The sequence below is a fragment of the Strongylocentrotus purpuratus genome, unplaced genomic scaffold, assembly GCF_000002235.5.
Source record: "Strongylocentrotus purpuratus isolate Spur 01 unplaced genomic scaffold, Spur_5.0 spur5_scaffold_14, whole genome shotgun sequence".
NCBI classification, from domain to species: domain Eukaryota; kingdom Metazoa; phylum Echinodermata; class Echinoidea; order Camarodonta; family Strongylocentrotidae; genus Strongylocentrotus; species Strongylocentrotus purpuratus.
The window spans coordinates 10,831,997-10,851,587 of NW_022145599.1; the positions used below are offsets into that span (position 1 = coordinate 10,831,997).

At 37.3% G+C, this 19,591-nt stretch overlaps 1 protein-coding gene across 1 annotated transcript; it reads left to right on the top strand.

The window, feature by feature from the left end:
- Positions 1-7,233: 7,233 nt before the first annotated feature.
- Positions 7,234-18,319, top strand: LOC586308 (dynein assembly factor 5, axonemal). The gene is made up of 10 exons (XM_786096.5): positions 7,234-7,951; positions 8,267-8,443; positions 8,896-9,007; positions 9,541-9,773; positions 11,001-11,210; positions 11,818-11,961; positions 12,428-12,596; positions 13,540-13,838; positions 14,854-15,205; positions 16,065-18,319. Exons 1-10 carry the CDS (start codon positions 7,277-7,279, stop codon positions 16,199-16,201), a joined length of 2,508 nt encoding a protein of 835 aa, XP_791189.3. The 5' UTR covers positions 7,234-7,276; the 3' UTR covers positions 16,202-18,319.
- The last annotated feature ends 1,272 nt before the right edge of the window (positions 18,320-19,591 follow it).

The window sequence follows — 19,591 nt, forward strand, 5'->3', positions numbered from 1 at the left end:
AACTGAACTCTTAAATTTTTCAAAGAAGAGAGAAGATAAAGAAGAACACAGAAGACGCTTAGTTTAATGTAGTCTAAGAAGTTTATTGTTCATATGTATGTATAATCATTGTACAGTATTTTTGGTATGACAAGCATAATGTTTATAAGTCTAAACAGATGCTAGCCCAAACATGTTTCGTTTGGAAATTCATTTTATAAAGGAATCAAGTTATATCAAAACTATGTTCAATCTTGCAGATCAACTGTGAAGTTGAAAGTGGAACGATATAATTATATAGACAGTTAAATACTCATTCGTTAAAGTAGATATTCATTGATTTTAAAAACTAACTTTATTCTTATTATTGCAAAGTTGAAAGTTTGATTCGACAAGGTTATCAAAATTCAATGCTTGGAAACATTCGAAGTAATGATTATTATAAATTACAAAACGCTTAAATACAGCCCCGGCATAGCAACTGAAGAGCTCTCCGAACGCTGCTGAGATGTGTGAGATCACAGTATGGACATGACTTGCACAAGCAGACGATGCCCCATGACATATCAAACATTTTCAGTGCCTGTGTTTTCATCTTCTCTTGAGTTCTTTCTCTTACTTCACTACCGTCAGGCTAAATGTATAATCTATTGCCTCACTCTTAACCCTGCGCATGTTTTTATTTTGATGACAAATGCAGCGATACAAAAATAAAGAAATCTGCAGCTTGTAAACAAAATAAGACGCCATTGTATATTCAGCTGCACACACCGGGGTATGTTCGGCGTTTCAAGAGGGAACAAATGCCGTTCTTCATTCATTCCGGGGGTTTTTCAATTTGAAAGTCTGGTTTCTTTGATTGTTAATTAGCCCATATCCTGTGTATTTACAAGCAAAAGATTTTAGTTATCAGAATCGGGTCATATCCCCTTTTGAATGGTTTGACATGCCATTACATTTATATACACTTAACTCATTATAATTTGAGAAATAATAGCTTGGCAATTATGTTCATTCTCTATGGGATGTCGTCTGCTTGGGCAGTGTTGGTCCATATAGTGACGTCATTAAAACATCGTTATTTTTCCGGCGAATCTCTCGTATATCCCAGCTGCTATGGAGGTGGTTGTATTTGTATTTTTATAAATCACCCGATATGTAGTTGACCTATAACTTGTACGATGGCCATCTGTTAGCTTACCAGTTTCTAGTTATACATTAGTTGACATATTTGTGATTTTCTTTGAATTTCACCTTTAATACAATACAAAAGAAACGTATTGAAAACAAATCAAGATTTTATGTTATATAACCTGATTGGAAAAAGTTTATTAGGAAGCAAATAACCAAAACTTGCATACTACCAAAAGTATTGTTATCAAAGCAATATGTCATTAATCATCGATCAGTGATGTTCACTGATTCCCAATCTTTCCAGAGGAAGGGGGATGTTACGATATACGATATCCGATATATCCGGTATCCGTCGTAGTTCAATAAACATGGTCACCATCATCACAAACCTGACTGCCGACTCGTCTATTATCATGAGTATCTACCAAATCTAAGACCCTCGAACTCATCAAACAGCATTTAACCCCGCATCTAGTATAGGCCTAGACTAGATCTAGGCTAGATTCTAGACCTAATGCTAGTCTTTTAGTCTTTCTAATAAAGAAAGACTAAATAAATGCCTGGTCAAATAAATGTGGAAGTTATGGAGAGGGGGGGGGGGGGGGGGGGGGGTGCACAATCATTCTGCGCCCCCTTTTTCAGATGTGGCATAGGTCTAGGGACGGGTCTAGATCTAGGTCTAGAGCCACCTACTATTAGTATTACTAATAATATTAAAATAGGCAATTAGATCTAGATCTATAGCTTGTGTTATGCCATAGCAAAGTATTCCATAGCCATGGGTCTAGTCTCGTTTTTGCTCCACTAGACTAGACTAGACCTAGTCGTGCACATGTGTCATTATTGTGATCCAGGTCCAGATTCAGCTTAGTTTGAATGTAGATCTACTACCAGGCTAGATCTACCATCAACAACAAAAACAAAACAAAAAAGGTGTCTCCTCCCCCCCCCCCCCCCCTCCCCCTCCCACTTTCCCTGATTTTGCTCTTAGTTATGTCATTGTGCCTTGTTTGAAATAATTAGTTTATTTTCAGGATTTTATGCCACCCCTTTTAGTTTTATGTTGGTGAGAATTCTGGATCCAACCCTACATGATATGGATATTTCTTTCTCTATTAAAGGACATGAACAAAGTTATTAACTGATAACTAATGCATGCATTTGATATTAGCAGGAACCTTACTAAGTTTATTTTTCTTTAAATTGTAGATCCTATGACCTATGGAACAAAGAAGCAGATAATGATCACAGAAGTGCAACAAAGAGCCCCAGGACCTGATCATCAAATGTTATGGTGTAGATCTAATCAGGAACAGGACACCTAAGTTGAACTCTGGCAAGGTATGTTTGTATGAAGTTCGAAAATATTCAGGCTGTATAATCTAAGCCCATGCGAACACCGCACTCGACTTGGACTATATACAAAGATTTGGGGAACTGTCATCTTGTATTGCATTATATCTTGTAATTCTCATTTATTCTCTAGCTTTTTATTTAGGTGACAAACTATGGTGTCGCTACAGTTTATTCTCTCAGCATATACTCAAAGGCATTTTTTCCTAAATATTACATTGTATCTAACAAACTTTTGTTCACAAAAGTCTAGCAAATAATAACTTAAAATAAATTGGAAATTACTTTTAAAATAATTGGAAATACATCTAAACCTTTTCTCTTCTTTTAAAAAAAGGCCCTATCAGATAGACATAAGTTTATCATTTTTTAATAAAATTAAAATGCAAGACCTAAAAAAGTGGGGAGGTACTAGATCTATTTTTAAAAATCCAATATAATGCAGCAGATTTAATCTTATTTGATTTCTCCTCTCTTTTTGTTTTTATTATGCAGGTTGTCCCATGCAGAAGGTTTGATACCCAGGCTTCTTTTGTACAAGTCCCTAGTCCACCCTCATCTTGAGAACTGTTCTGGTGTCTGGGATCCCTACAACATCTCAGATGTCCAGGACGCTACTTCACAATGGGGACCACAAGTGAACCAGCAGTTTGACTGAGATGATCAGCACCTTTAGTTGCCTACTATATCTACAACTACAAGGCACTCTGCAAGAAGATTGGGAATGGTGCACAAGATAGTCAATGGTCTCTCCGCTCTCCCTTGAAAATTTTCCCACTGTACTACTTATAGCTACTTGCGCCCTCTATATAGCAAACAATGCCTAATCGGTGCCTGTTGGTCCCCCGTGATCCTCTTCTTCTTATATTAATTGAGAGCTGATTTGATGAGATAACCACCTGTAAGTGACCTTGCAGGGTGGTCTAATCCCCCTGACCAAACTAGTACAGAAAAGTTTGTATTTGCCCAACACTCTGTCCCAAAGTTAATGGAACTTACTTCCAGCAAATATAGTGCATGCTGACAGTCCAGAGAACTGCCAGGGACTACTTCTGAGGCATCTACTCTCCTTATCCCATTTATCCCACTTAGAAACAATCTATCTTCCTCACACCACTTGTAATCTTTAGTATTAATTCATCTTCGTGATAGGCTACAACGCCTTTTGAAGATTACCAGAAGAAGAAGAAGAAGGTATATCGAGGATCATGAAAGTAATCATTTGTTCTTTTAAATGCGTGTACATGTAACATAGTTGTTTGATATTTAATCTTAAGTCAAGTTCTGACAAATATATGAGGGATGCTGAACTGGATAGTAAATTGAAGGGGGGGAATAAAATGATGTAGTTCAATAGTAATACTGTAGTAATATAATTAATAACATTAATAATAATAACAATATTACAAATAGTAACAATAATGACAATGATCATGATAATAGCAGTAATAATAATGATAATACAGGTAGTAGTAAAAACAACAATAATGTCCAATGTAAGATAAAGTACTCATAAAACTCAGTATATACCTGTGCTTTACACAATAAAATAGCATGTTGATATAATTGAATTTTTTGTCCTCAAAATCTACAGTAAACGTTTACAACTGAAAAATTTGAATTCAAGAGACAGCACCCCCCCCCCTCCCCCATCCTTTTGTCATCCTTTTGTTGATGTCATGTTGGATTTAAAAAGATCTTTATAGAAACAAAATATGTTGATAAATGAGTTCATAGATGTTAATAAATTAGTTAATACTACTTAATTCTGTTCTTTTCATTTTCTTATTTTGTGAAATATATGTGATGATGCTGGTGATTATGATGATGTAGGCACTCTGTAATGATAATGCTCTATGACTGAGGTGAGATGGGGGCTGATGCAGTCTTGTGTAGAATTGAGCTGGTGTTCGACCTTTTGATGTTTGTTTATATCTGGCATCAGCGAGATAGATTTAACCATCTTTCCTAATGAGAGAGAAAGCGGAAATGTAACAAGAAGGTGGCCAAGACTGATGTATAAATATAGTATAAAAAATGGTTTACAATAAAGATGAGGGGGGGGGGGGGTTAAATAAAGAATAGGTCAATGCCAAAATGATGAAAGCATAGGTAATTGGGGGAGGGAGGGTAATAGAGCCTATGGAAATGTCAATATTGGAAGGGGTCCCTGTATTGAAAATGTTACTGATGGGGGGGGGGGGGGGCAAATTTAAAAAAAATCAGTGGCGACGAATGCAAGAATGAAAAGAACGAGACAAAATAGAAATTTCATTGGGGATGGGGCACAATATGAAGATCATTGAAGTCGAGGTGAGAATGATTCATTATTTGGACACTAAAAATATGAATATATCACTTGTTGAGTGGGCTAAATGATCAGTGCAATTTTTCTGATTAAAAACATATTTAAGTTAATAAACGAACAAAACAAAAAAGAGGTAAAAAATGAATTGAGGTACCACAGTGAAATGGGGTCATTATCTTTGCCTTTTAACTGAACTGAATTTAAAAAAATGTACTTTCCATCCTGGTGACAGTGAAGTTTGGTGGCAGTCAACCATTTAAAAGTTTATTACCCCCTCCCCCCACCCCCAACACACACACCTCCCCAACTCTGACCTTTGTTCTAAATTTATTCGGCCCAAGGATTCTGTCGAGAGTAACGCATGTGCATTGCCTTTTTTTTCATTACGATAATATGCTAATAAGTGGAAATGAGCTCATGAATATTCCAAATTTTAATTTACATATTTTACGCGCTGCGCGCAGTCCAAAATCCCCATTTCGCTGGTGCACTAAACATTTGTCGTCTTCATAGGCTAATACATGAAAAGTGGAAGCAGTGTGCACTTTTGACCCTCCAAAATTTCCCCATGGCTAGACGGATGCAGAAGCGGAGTTGAACCCCTTTATTATTTACATCACTTTAGACTCGTTTTCAACCGCGACAACGATCAGTGTCTTCAGTGAATATTGTTAAATCGCATATGCCTCCAATATGTTCATTTGAACCAAATTCATGACTCCATACCAAAACTTTGTAATACCTTTAATATTTTTGCTCGCTCATTCAGCTTGCTCGCTAATGAATTAAGCTGATCAGGCAGTCAGTCATCCCAGTAGATCGATAGCCTGACAAGACCGACAACCCAGCAACGTCTCTTAAAAAAAAAGAACCAAGAGAAGAAAATATAGAAAACGAGAAAGTTACAAAAGCTCCAGCATGAGACCGACACACGAAAAAAAAAACCTTATGGATTTAGAGAGAGAAAGTAGTGTCGATCTTGTGGTCAAACGTTTTTTTTACAACCAGTAACATTACCTGTTTCGGTAAGCTTTTGCTTTGCTGTGCTTCAAGCTTCTTCTCTTTTAATTGAGGGTTCTTCTTCCAGATTTTGCAAGATAATGAAGCGGAAGCAGTATCTGCATTTTACAGCCAATTACTGAATAAAAGATCGAATGTTGAAGATTACCCTCCAATATAAATGGGATGTGATGTAGGGTATCATACCCCCGGGATCATACCAGTGTCTTTCTTTTTTTCTTTCCATTCATGTTGTGCATGGTGATTCTAGCCTGGTGCAGGATTTTGTCGGCGCCCCCTCCCCCTTTAAAAGACGCTCAGCGCCCTTGCATATAAAAAAGTGTGTCCTTCCAGTTTGATCCTTCGGAATTTTATAGACGATATAAACAATTATGAGGTCGTTTCCTTATCCAGTTTTTTAAAATAAATATTTATATTTGGTAATGTAAAAGAGAAAAATACATCCGTAAATTAACAAAATGGACTCCTTTGCTGCCTAACTGCCTTACAAGTAGGAAATAGAATTTTCCAAAAAAAGAGGGTGGTGATTTGAAAATCACGTTGAACGGACGTTATTAATGATTTTAACTTAGCTGATTTTGGGGAGCACGTTAAATGGCCCAACATGGAATTGAAAAGAGAGCACTGACTAAAAAAAAAAAAAAAAAGAGGGCGCCTCTACACAGTGGTGGAACCAGGGGGGGGGGGGGTGCAATTTTTTTAATTTTCGAGGTAAAAAAAATAAAATGTGCTCACTACCCCCTGCTGTGCCTGCATGATGTGTCCTTTCACATACTAATGTATCTGTCATAATAAATGATATATGTAATCAAACTCTGTAACTAAGTACTTTCTCCTCGTAAAGATACTCTTTAGATTTAACGAATCAGTAATTACTGCTATTTAATTTTAAGTGTCATCAATTGTCACTAAACTAAAGTACCGATTTTGAGTGAAATCAGTTGAGTTTTGTACAGTGGTGTTTGAAATGTTGAGAATTAATAGAAGAGGTTCAATACACAGGACACAGCCAGGATAGTAATGCAGCTGTGTGTGAATTAGGATAGACTACAGTACAAAACTTGTCGACATTAGTCCCGGGATTTGATCAATTTTTCTATGTTCAAGATATTTTATAATCCCCTTTTTTAATTTCTCAGGAGTCCAAAGAGATGAGAAAAAAGAGAGAAAAAAACACCTCTTTTTAAAGAAATCTCCGGGTGAAAAGTCAAATACACTCCCCCCCTTTTTTTTTTTTTTATAGAATTCTCGGGCCGGACTTTGTCGCACGAAAAGTACCCCTTTACCGGACATAGGGGTAACACGCATGGTATCCCTCCGTTCTCGGGGCGTTGAGGTGGACACCACGACTCCCTAGTTCACCCCACCCTTCTCCTCCTTGCCTCATGCATGGATCGAGTACCGCCTCTGAGTTGGACCTTCATCACCTTGGCATTGTCGCCCTCTACGTTAAGCATTCAGTGTCACGGCAACAGTTGAAAGATGGCGGCTCCCACGACTGAACAAATTTCCGAGATTCGGCAGGCGATTGCTCGCCACATCAACTGCCTTAGTGAAGGAAGTCGAATGGCAAAACGGAGAGCGTTAGATAATATACGAAAAGAAACAATCGGCAAGGAACCAAAATATGATGCTGAAGTTTTACAAGGCGTTTTGGAAGCGGAGATGAAGCCAATCATGAAATGCTTCGGTGATCCAGTTGACAAGTGCCGGGAGCTGTCGGCACAGCTTATCCAGGATTTTGTGGAGACAATCCCGCGGCCTGCAGAAATCCTCCCTTACCTTGTTCCATCAATTGTCATCCGTCTAGGCAACCAAGAAATGGTGGAGGCAGCGGAAGAACTCCGTCTTTCTCTTGTCCAGCTAATGACAAAACTTGTAGAATTAACTGGTGGTAGAATTGCTCCATTTCTGGATGATTTTATCAAGATTTTGCAGCGAACGCTTGTCGATCCGTTTGCAGATGTTCGAAGAGAAAGTTGCACTTGCACTTGCAAGTTAGCAAGAATCATTCCACAGCACTTTCACATGCAGTCAGAAAGCCTTATCTCTCCTCTCCTTCAGACCATTAGTCATCAACATTCCAAAGTTCGGGTGCAAGTAATTTACACCATTGGAGATGTTTTACAGTTCGGGAATCACAAACCCATGGAAAAGGTGTGACTACAAAAAACAAACAGTATCATTGTTGTTTGTTGGACATGTCATTGTTTTGTAAAATGCTAAATATTGAAAAATTGTGTTTTTGTAACTAAATTCCAGCAGTATATCATTCACTATATCCATTGCAATGTTTGGAAGGGTGGTTGAACTTGTAGGATTATGGTATTCCATGCATGGCAATGAACAAACATGTTGATCTTTCATTTCTGAAGAGAAATTTAACAATACTAAATTACAGATGATATGTTTGTATAATAAAATATGCTTTCAAGGGTCACGACTGATAATAAACGTATTTCTCTTTTCCAGGTCATATCACATCTAGCGCAACGGCTGTTTGACCAATCACCCCAAGTCAGGCTAGCGGTCACTAAGGTTGTTGGAGGATGGCTGCTGGACTTTGTTGACCGTTACTCCTTTCATCATAAACTGATCCCACTTTTGTTGACAAGCCAGACAGACGAGTTAGATGAAATCTCAGGCAAAGTAAGTTATGAATGTAGTATTCTATAGACACTGCACCAGACAACAATTTTTTCTCTATTTGTTTAACCCCACAATCTTTTTTTTTATTTGTATTTGGCTATCAAATTGGTCAGTTATTTCCTAAGATATCAGGAAAGGTGCAGGTCACATTTTCTTTGCAATACTTAAATGTTTTTTTAAATGATTTTAAATTTACAGTGTGTATGAAATACAAAAATTAACTAGAGGAAATTTTGATTTTGATAACCTACAGTGTAGATATTTATAATTTCCTTACTGTGTAACAAAACCTGTAGATGAAACTTTGAAAATTCAATTATTTTCATGAGTTGAGCATTCTAATGTCTTTACCTAAAGTCATTAAGAGTCACCCCCACCTTTACCCCTCTCATTTTTTTCTTCATTAAATTACATCAGCCTCTGATTGTTTTCTCTTAAATCTCTCCATCCAGGCCAAGCAGCTTTGGATAGATGTTGGAAGCAAGTATGCCGAGGAGAATGAGAAAGAACTGAAGGACCAGATGGACTTTGTTGATCCAAACATTGAGCTCCCTCCAGGATATAGTAAGCATTCAATTAATAAATTACTGACTGTCATCTTAAATATCATCAACATTAAAATTAGGGTTGGGTATTTCTTGATTTAGCTAACAGAGAGTGTGGGCATTCATAATTTTAATTTTATCCTTACACATCTGGTTAAAGTTTGCTGAAATAAGTTGTATGAAATAGCAACTCCAATAGAATCTCTCACCACAGTTCTTGGTTTGGTAATACCTTTGGCAGCTCACCTAGGAAGCTAAACTTGGATTCTACCTGACACATTTCTTTGAAATGCAGTACAAAGAGACACCTTATCTAGCAAGTTTATGATTTTTTGATTGGTATTATGGTTATAAGAAGAGAAATGTGCAGTATTGTATTAGAAATTCAAAAGAACTTTTATTGGCTTAGTACCTTGCAGAGAGGAATAACTTAGGAGGAATGAATTAAATTTTAAATACAATAATCTTGAATGAAGTGAAAATCAAATTTCAACAACATGTCTTGGTTCTTTGCAAGTAGTGAATTTCTTGAATGATTTCTCTCTCTCTCAGCTGAGCGTCCCAACCTGGGCTGCCGGACCCTCATCTTCCGCAACATGTCCAAGATCCTTCCCGGTCTGCTCAACGACCTTAAGGACTGGACCATCACCAATCGTCTCATGGCGGCCAAGCTGCTCCACGTGCTGCTGGTGAACGCGGAAGACCACACCACCCAGCACATGGCCCCTCTCCTGGCAGGCATGTACAAGGCGTGCTCTGATGAAGAGACAGAGGTGGTGCACAGGGTGAGTTCTTATGATTCATCCTCGAGTAGGGGGGTATTTGACAAAGACAAAGATCGACTTTAAGATGGACGTAACTATGGCAGGCTGTTCATGCTACTGTTTGCTCTCACCATTTACTGGTATTGGTCTCTCAAGGGACGTACAAATCCTGGTCACAAATCTAAAGAATTTACCTTTTTTGATAGTTCATTATTGAAGGAAAAACATTATCTAGAGATTATAATTGAGAGACCGATGGAGAGAGCAACCAGAGGCATGAACGGCCTGCCATAGTTAATTCCAACATAAAGTCGATCTTAGTCTTTGTGAAACGCCCCCCTGGATCGCAGTGAAGAAGAAAGAAAACAAGAAAGTACTTTTGTGCTCTTTGAAGCTTTTCACAATTAAATCAATCTCAGTTGTGACATCAGAGAGTGCTATGGCCCTGAAGGTATATATAGAGCGATGAAGAATATAAAAAAGGGGGAAATAGCTCTGTAAAACAATAATGAAGTACATACAAATTTTTGTCATGAATACTACTTGTATCGGGCAAATAAAAAAAAAAGAGCACCCTTAAAAAACAAAAAAGCTTTGATAAACAACCTTTTCTTCAGCCAAGTGATTTGATAATAAGAATTTAATGCTAAGCCATTAAAGATGTTGGACCAATATACTGTAGATGAAGGATCGTGTACATCAAAATGCCATGAAATCCCTAACCATAGGACTAATCGATTTTGATAAAGATATAGCATTCTTAGAATCTGTCCAGACTTATCAGCCATTGAAAGATTGATTTTGGTGCTTTGATATGTTGCTTTGGTGTTTGATTGACATTGCCTATCTTGCACAATTTTTTTTTAAAATCACTGCGACTTGCAATACATTAGGAATTTCACAATTTAAATGATATATAACATCCAGATAGCTTATTCTATAATACTTCATACTTTATTCCAATAGCATAATTGTTTCCATTCCTTTGTCAATAAAAGAATTTACATGTAATAATAATAGTGGCTACTTGTATAGCGCACAGGTCCACTTTTCTGTGCTAATGGCGCTTAGAGAAAGTACATGTAACAGACATAAGAAAGAAGAAATTATTAAGAAAAACAAAATTTGAAATGTGTGTTTATGATTCTCAAGAGTGGTAATTTACCTCTGTACATTTCTATTTGTATCCAGTGATATATTCAAAACAATACATTTTTTAATGCAAATCTAATTATTATATTTTTTCAGATCCAGAAGTCTGGTGAGCTGGTCGGGTTCTACGTGGGACCAGAGGTCTACTGTAAGCTGATCTTACCCACAGTCCAGGCCGCCCAGGGTCCAGGGGTCCTCATGACCTTTGCCTCTATCCTCCTCGGGACAAAGAGGGCGCTCCTCAAGTCTTATCTTCTGGATATCTGTAAGACATTGGCTGAGCCAGACGTATGCCGAAGTGAAGAGGTAAACAGACTGACACTCTTTTCCTGAGTTGTAGTTTACGTTTGTCCATTGTTCAATCAAAATGGGTGTCTTTCACCAGTTTCTAAAGCCTGTACCGTTTGACAGTTCTAATATCACACTTTTAGACATTTACTATTTCATGCAATTTCCTATTAACCTAAACATATGTATTTAACCTAAATATCAAACAAAAGTGTGACATATGAATTATTCAGAAGATAAATGTCATATCCTGCAGGCTTGATAGGGAAAATACTAATAAATAATAATACATAAGATTTATAAGGCGCCAAATCCAATTGACAGTCAAATGCTCAAGGCCCAGTTTTACATTAAGAAATGACAAATTATTTAGAATTAGGAAATCAGAAAGAAATGTAGCAGATTGAGCATGAAATGAAAAATGTGTGTGTTCATGTTGTGTATTTAAACCTATGAAAACTGTTATCATCTTTTTTGGATGAAAACAATCTTAAAAAAGAAATGAAAAAAGTATGTTTATTTTGATAAATACAGATTCATTATGCATCTTCTGTCTTTTTTTGTTGTTGTTGAAAATATGCTATTTTAAGGTGGTCATCCTTTATATTTTTCCTATATTTTACAGAAGAATTACCAGACTCAGCTCCTGTCCTGTGTGTCATCCATCATTCTGATCGCTAAAGAAGATTGCGCTGACGTTAGTCTGGAACTCTTCACCGTTCTAATCACCATCATGGCCACTGCTAGAGAAGATGGTCTCAAGAACAAGGTTCGTTGGGTAACTTAGCATTAACCTCAGTCATGTATGATATTCAGCTTCCATTGTTTTGGTATCTATACATGTTTTTAGATTCATTTTATTGCTCTCTAAACCAATAATATCCAGGTTACAAAATCTTTTTGAAATAGATGTATGACTTTAAGCAATTTGCAAGATTATCTCTTGTTCCATTTGATGATGATGATGATGATGATGATGATGATGATCCACAGCACTTGGATGGCGCCATTAATCTGCATTGTAAATGGTTCGTAAACTATATAGATTTAGCATTAAAATGAAATTTAAACCGAATCCATGGTTTTGACCATAGACGTAAGGAGTGAACATTGATAAAGTAACAGCATATAATGATGATCATAACTTGGGATAACAAAGAAAATTAACACTTCTGTTTTCATTGAGTTGAGCCGCAACCAGTTTCCTCATGTCAATCGACAACCTTCATTGACAGGTCAAAGCCGTCTTGACTGACCTAGCAGCAGCCACAGGCCATGAGGGTCCTGCTTCCCTCTACAAGAAACACACCAAGCAAGTACTAGACTCGTTCCAGTCTTCCTACCATCAGTGGACCAACTTCTCGGTGGAAAGGCTTGTATTTGACAGTCTCCTCTCTGAAGCAGGTGATGATTTGTAGTCAATTGCAAATGTTAAAGCCCCACTGCTCTACTTATAACTACTTGTGCCCTGTATATAGCAAACGATGCCTTATCCGTGAGCATTGGTCCCCCATCATCCATGATCCTCTTCTTCTTATGTTAATTGAGAGCTGATTTGACGAGATAACCACCCGGCAGTGACCATGCAGGAAGGTCTAATCCCTCCTGGCCAAACTAGTGCAGTGGGGCTTTAAGAAGTTTGCACAATCATGATATTCATTTGATTTCTTGTTCAGATGCCTCTTCAATAAATGTACTTTACAGTTTATACCAAGCTTTATTTGCCATCACACATTATGCTGTCTAGGGAAGAGCCAAGCTGGTCACATCTAATACAAGGTTTGGTATCGGATCATCATCATTCTTCTCTTCTTTTCTTTTATTGATTAGTGTTAATTTTCTTTTTATCTTTGTTAGTAGGTTCATTTCAAAGAATTTAGCTTCTTGTTTAGAATATGCCTTTTCTCTTTATGCCCCTTAACACTTCTACCATGGCTCTAAAAGAATGAAAGCAATATTCTATACCAATGTCATTCAGCAGACACCTAGGACTCGTTTCACAAAGCCTTTTCTCATTGACAAATGACTAAAAACAGTGACAAATCTGCTGATAACCAATCAGAAGCAAGGATTTCAGTAGCTTATAACAAAAACTGTCATTTGTCACTGATGACAAGTTTTGTGAACCCTCCCCCCCCCCCCCCCGAGCTCTTAGTCTTCTTCTGAATGAATATAGGTATTGGATGTTTGACAGGAATTAGATAATTACAATCAAGGAGGATCTAATTTCATGTGTCCATCATGTTTTCGGAATGAAGATGTTAAAATGAAAGATGAAATATTTGCAAGACAGGATTTCAATTATTAGAGTCGATGCATTTGATTCTTTTTATGTTGCCAATTTCAGGTGAAGCCGTTGGTGATCTCCTTGAAGACATCATCCCCATCCTGGAGACCAACCTCAAGCCAGACAAGGATGCAGAGCTCCGTCTCAAGTTCTTCTCCCTGCTCTCCCGTCTGGTGATGAGTGCCCCTCTGACCCTAGACTCCAAGGACCGGTTCAGGGACTTCTCCTTGATCGTCGTGAAGACGATGGTCCTTCCCAACTGCGTGTGGCACGCCGGGAGGACGGCCACGGCCATCCGCACCACGGCTGTCTCCTGTCTATGGGCTCTCCTGCAGAGCGGCATGCTTACAGCCAAGCAGGTAAGATTTAAGATTGTCATTTAAACTCTGAAATGAATGGTTTCTATATCAGGGGGGTGTTTCATAAAGCTGTTCATAAAGTTACGCATGACTTTACGAACGACTTGTATATGAAAAGCCAAATGGGATGCTCAATCATTATTGATTATTATTTATTAAGTTGAACTGTGCAGATGGAGATTAGCATTCTTATTATAACAACCATTTTTAATACAAAGTATATTTTTTGCCATAATTTAATTGAGGTTATTGGAAATATTAGAAAGAACTTTGGGCATCCTATCTGGCACTTCATATACAAGTCGTTCGTAAAGTCATGCGTAACTTTACGAACTCTTTATGAAACACCCCCCTGGGCCCTGTATTACAAAAAGTTGATATCAATCGCAACTATGAACATAAGAGATAGGAGATTGCAAGCTTGCGATTAATTGGAGGACTTGCGATTGATTTGGATCAATCGTAACTCTTTGTAAGATTGGGCCCAGTTTATGAAAGAGTTCAAGGGGTTATGCCCGAAAAAAAATGCCAACTGCAGTTGAAACTGAAAAAGGCACCTGTACTTTTGTTGAAATGTTATTCTTTTTAAGATCCCACATAATTGTAATAATTATTGTCCTGAAGATATATCATCTCTCCCTATCCCATTCTCTCTCGCCCACACTCCATTTCTCATCCTTCTGTTTGTTATTCGACACATCATTTGTCTATCTCTGCCCCATCTCTGTGACTTTCCTCTTCTTTCCCTTTTCTCCCTCTTTCTTTATCTTAGAACAGCATCCCTCTTCCCATAAGGGAAATTACCTGTCTTGACACCTTTAAAAGATCCCTCAAAACTCACCCTTTTCCCCAGTGATCTATGTGATATACTACATGTGAGACTGTATATTTTTTGTCCTCTTTTAATATATTTGTATTTGCAGCGATATGGTACTTATTGTTTTTAGCGCTTCCAAATATTCATTATTATTAAATTATTATTATTATTATTCAAAATCTCTTTTTGGACCAATAGTTGGACTCCATCATGGATGATCTCCAAGTCCAGCTGCTTTCCCTCATGGAAGACGACTCCCGCTCCACCCGCCTCATCACCGTCCGCATCATGCAGAAGATCCTGGCCAGCTGCGGTTCCGTCACCTTTGACCCTGAGCGCCTGCACCAGCTCTACATGGAGCTCCTGAAGCGCCTGGACGACAGCAGCGATGAGATCAGGGTGGCCGTCGCCAAGACCTTTGGCACGTTCTTTGGTTGCTTCCCCGACGACTACAACGTGGGGCTGTACAAGGCTCATCTGGAGACCCTCTACAGTGGCCTTCTGGTTCACATGGATGATCCTGATCAGACTATTCAAGAAGCTGTGCTTGGTGAGTTCCTCTTAGAATTTCTTCTTCTTCTTCTTTACATGCCATGTCCTGAGACGTCGGCGACCATGGAATGCCACAACTCTCTGTCCCATATTCTATGCAGTAATTCATTCTCCCCAAGATCAATTTCACTTTAAGAAATCCCACTCCTTAAGCTACTCATCCACAGAATCCTCCTTCTACCCCTACTCCTCCTCCCCTTTATTCTTCCAGTCAGTGCAAGATTTTCCAAACCATTCTTTCAAATAACATGTCCCAAGAAGCTCAGCTGTCGGCCTCTTATATTGTTCAGAAGCTTTCGTCTTGTTCCTGCATGGCAAATACCTCATTTTAGAATTACCAACCTTCAAGTTCATGCTACAGTTTAAGCTTCATGGCATTTGTTGCAATGAGGATTAGGGTCTGGCAAGCATTGGTACTTCCAAAAAGTACATGTGCTTCTGCAGAGCACTTCCCCTAAGTTCATTCCCCCCAATCCCACACAGACAAAGCCATACAAGCAATGTGGCATGTGAAGAAATTGTATCCTCATTATCAAGATCAGATTGGAACTAGTATCATATCTGTTATCTATTATTTGGATGCAGGATATTTGCATTTGGGGGGACTTGGTACATGAGCACCATTCATTATACATGTATTTTTCTCCACTCTCCTTTCCCTTTCTTTCTTTTGTCTGCCTTTCTCCTCTCACTTTCTGTCTACTTTTCCCCATCTCAGCCCCTCCCCCCCTCTCTCTCTCTCTCTCTCTCTCTCTCTCCCTCTCTCTCTATCTCTCTCTCTCCCACTCTTCCTCTCCTCTTCTCTAACATGACCTCATTCAAGTTTTTTGTCCATCTCTTTATCAAACCCTCTGTAGACGTACTGAAGCAAGCAGCCAAGGTCCAGCCATCTTTACTCATCAGAGAGATAGAGTCTGTCCGACACAAGCATCGCAGCTTCATCTACTGCGACCAACTGATCAAGCATGCACAGACATTGATGCAACAACAGTAAATACATTAAAACCTGCTTCAGTGACCACCTGTCTACAAAGACCACCTGTCTACACCAACCACATTTTTTGTTTCCCTTGAAAATGGTTTTGCATTGAAACATGCACTAAAGGAACCTGTCTACAAAGACCACTTTTTGTGTTTCCCTTGGGCGGTCGCTATAGACAGGTTTGACTGTACATTCAGTACAGACCACCATGCAGTGGTGGGACACAGGTTTTTAGCCAGGATTTCAAAGTCAGGAGTCCTGATTGCAAAGAACCCCTTTCTAAAAGAAAGGCCTGTCATTAAAATGTACAAATCGGCCAAAACAGATTTTGTTTTGTATCTTAGCAGTTCCATGTCGTATTACTTGGTTCAAAATACAAGTCTCAAATATTACTTCTGGAAAGATATTTTGCAAGTTTGAATGCACTCTCAATTAACATAAAAGTGACTTGTGAGTAGACTACTTGATGCATCCATACAAGCTCACATATAAATAGTCAGACTTGGGTTCTAAGTGCACAGTTTTATGTTATTCTTTCTTTTCTTCCTACTCCTCATCCGTTAGCCCATAGTGGGTAAATTTTGGTGAATTTTTTTATTTATGTTGAGTTATTTCATTGATATACAATTTTTTAAGGGGATTGGTACACTTTAAATGATATACCTGTAGTTTGAACAAGTTTGGGGTGTTTTCTATGAAAAACTAGACATCTTTTGGATGCCGAGTTACCCTCCTGGTTGAAAACCTGCTGTAACATCACATTATTCTCTGCCTAGGCCACTACACATTTTGAAATCTGATGTAACACAATTCAGGAAGTAATATCCTCTTGTATTTATTATTTATAGCAGAATAGACCACTCAACAAATGTATTATAATTTTATGTATGCTCCTACTACAACAATTGCTAATGATGACTCTAAAGCTTACCTGACATAGCAACAACTAATGATTCGAACCTGTATTCTGAATGTTGAAATATGCATAATACAGGTAAATTCAATAGTTTGTCATGGGATTTTGACTGAGATAGAAGTATCTTTAAATTTGAATACATTTGTGCACTACTGTATTCCACAATATTAAGGGAAAGTGAACCACTGTCTTGTATGCCCTTGCTGTGTGATATCTACATGTACATGTACGTTACAAATAATTTCAGGAAGTACAGACACTGCACCACAGAATGTTCATTCATATCCATAATGATTCACCTTTAGAATTAGAACAAACCTAAACCTTACCCCGCACTTTGAATAAATAATATATATATTTCTCATGACTAGTAATACATTATGGTGTTGCAGTACAATACTTGGAAATGTCAGTTACAATGTATAACTGAAGATAGAAACTCATAGAGGATGAGATTCATTTTAAAAATATGGTTCATCAAGTATCAAAGTAGCAAATATAGTGTATTCTTATGAAAGTTCTCACTAGTGATTGGTTTAAATTAAGCATATATATATAGTTTGAAGGGGAAGTGTATCCAGAGTATGCTCAGAATTTTTTCTCGTGATGAGATTTTAAAAAAATCTGTAGATCTTCTTTTCTTTAATTTTTTTAAAATGAGAATTGTTTTTTTATTTTCATAGTTCTACCATTTAGGTGTTGGGCATGTATGTGTAGATGTTGGCACACGGCCAATTCTGCATTTAGATTTGGGAAATTAAAAACAAATACATTGCAGATGTCATAAATGAGAAATGAATGGGTTTATTCACCATATGAGATGTGATCATCATAATGTTGATGACCTCTTGCTGAAAAATGGTTTAAAAATCCCTCAAATGTATGGATGATAAACTTTGATTTCTTGTACGTGTCTTAGATAAGAAATATTACAAATAATCGGGTACAGCACATCTTATTGCTACTTATGATAGCTTGGCAAACATTGAGTATTTGTTCATCGCACAATCCAAAGCGTTCATTTATGAATACAGGCGAGTCATTTAGATTCATGTGTCAAACTTTTGTTCTACTAATAGATATGATATTAGAAACTCAGTTAGGACCACTGGTTTTAATATACAGTCAAACCTGCTTTAGTGACCACCTGTCTACAAAGACCACCTGTCTATAACAACCACATTTTTGGTTTTCCCTTGAAAATGGTTGCTCATTGAAACATGTATTAAAGGAACCTGTCTACAAAGACCACTTTTTGTGCTTCCCTTGGGCGGTCGCTATAGACAGGTTTGACTGTACAAATAAATACATTGTATGTCACAGACTGGACTTTGAAATGTGTCATTTTTACTGCATAGACTTCCTCCTACCATCTTTCAAAGGGGAGAAAGAAGATTAGCATTTGTGGAGTATGTACTTTGTTCTATTGAAGAACATCATTCAGCACTGTTTACAAATTTTATGAAGATAATGATTCATTCATAAATGAGTAGCAATTTTATACTTGTTGTAATAAGCGATGTCTTACCACAGCAAATCATTTCTTATAAGATATGACAGAAATTTGAATATTTGAAGAACGTTTTGTTACAAGAAAAATTCACCACTGACTGAATGAATTTGCAAATGAATGTGAAATAATCTGCAACTGGTTTATTTTCTATTGTTTTCCATTTTATGTAATAAAGTGTGTAACTTCATTTTGATTGTTTTAATCTGTGTTCGGTAGTAATGTGTGAAATGAAGTAGTCTTTAGCATCTTGATATGTGTGTTAAAGTAAGATGGATATAACTTTTTTGTTTTAATAAAAAAATAGATGGATATAACTTCATAGCCATTAGCATAAAATATCATAGATGCACATCATTTCTGTTGTAATGACATGTCACAAATTGAATTCAGATTTAAGTTTTTATTATTATTTACATACAGTAGAGTACATTGATATTGATACTTTAAGTCTTAAATTATTAATATTTTAAGGCTTATGTTTATTATTTCACTTCTTTGCAGCATGTTTGGACTTAAATGCAAATAAAAGTAAGCTCGCTATCCATACAAGCAGGAAAATATCAATCAAAACTTATTTCTGAAAAAAGTGAAAGTGTATTACTTTTCTTACAGCCAACTAAATTTGATCTATACTGCAATCAGGTTATAAAAGAACAAAAATTTGACATCAATTGTTCTGTCCACGAGTGGATCATAATCTTGGTACCTCTTTCAGAGATACATTTAGGATTAGATTTTGAGGGGTTATCATTTAATAGCAAAGTAACATACTTCGTCATTTCAGAAATTTACATATCAAATATTTTCATATAAGACAGGATGTAGTATTAATACTGTATTGTTCACCAGGGTGTGTTCACAATTGAGCATTTTATCGAAATTGGTTTGAGATTATCTCTAGACTTGATGAGATATTCAAGATTAAGAGTGTGACGGTAAGGTTTCATGGATACAGTGGTGGACATGAACACAA

What these genes read in the sequence shown, in the direction of transcription:
- LOC586308 (XM_786096.5), top strand. Translation starts at nt 7,277, where the DNA reads ATGGCGGCTCCCACGACTGAACAAATTTCCGAGATTCGGCAGGCGATT. An exon ending in AAGATGGTCTCAAGAACAAG is followed by an intron (nt 11,962 to 12,427) that starts GTTCGTTGGGTA and finishes CTTCATTGACAG; the next exon opens with GTCAAAGCCGTCTTGACTGA. An exon ending in CAGTCTCCTCTCTGAAGCAG is followed by an intron (nt 12,597 to 13,539) that starts GTGATGATTTGT and finishes TGCCAATTTCAG; the next exon opens with GTGAAGCCGTTGGTGATCTC.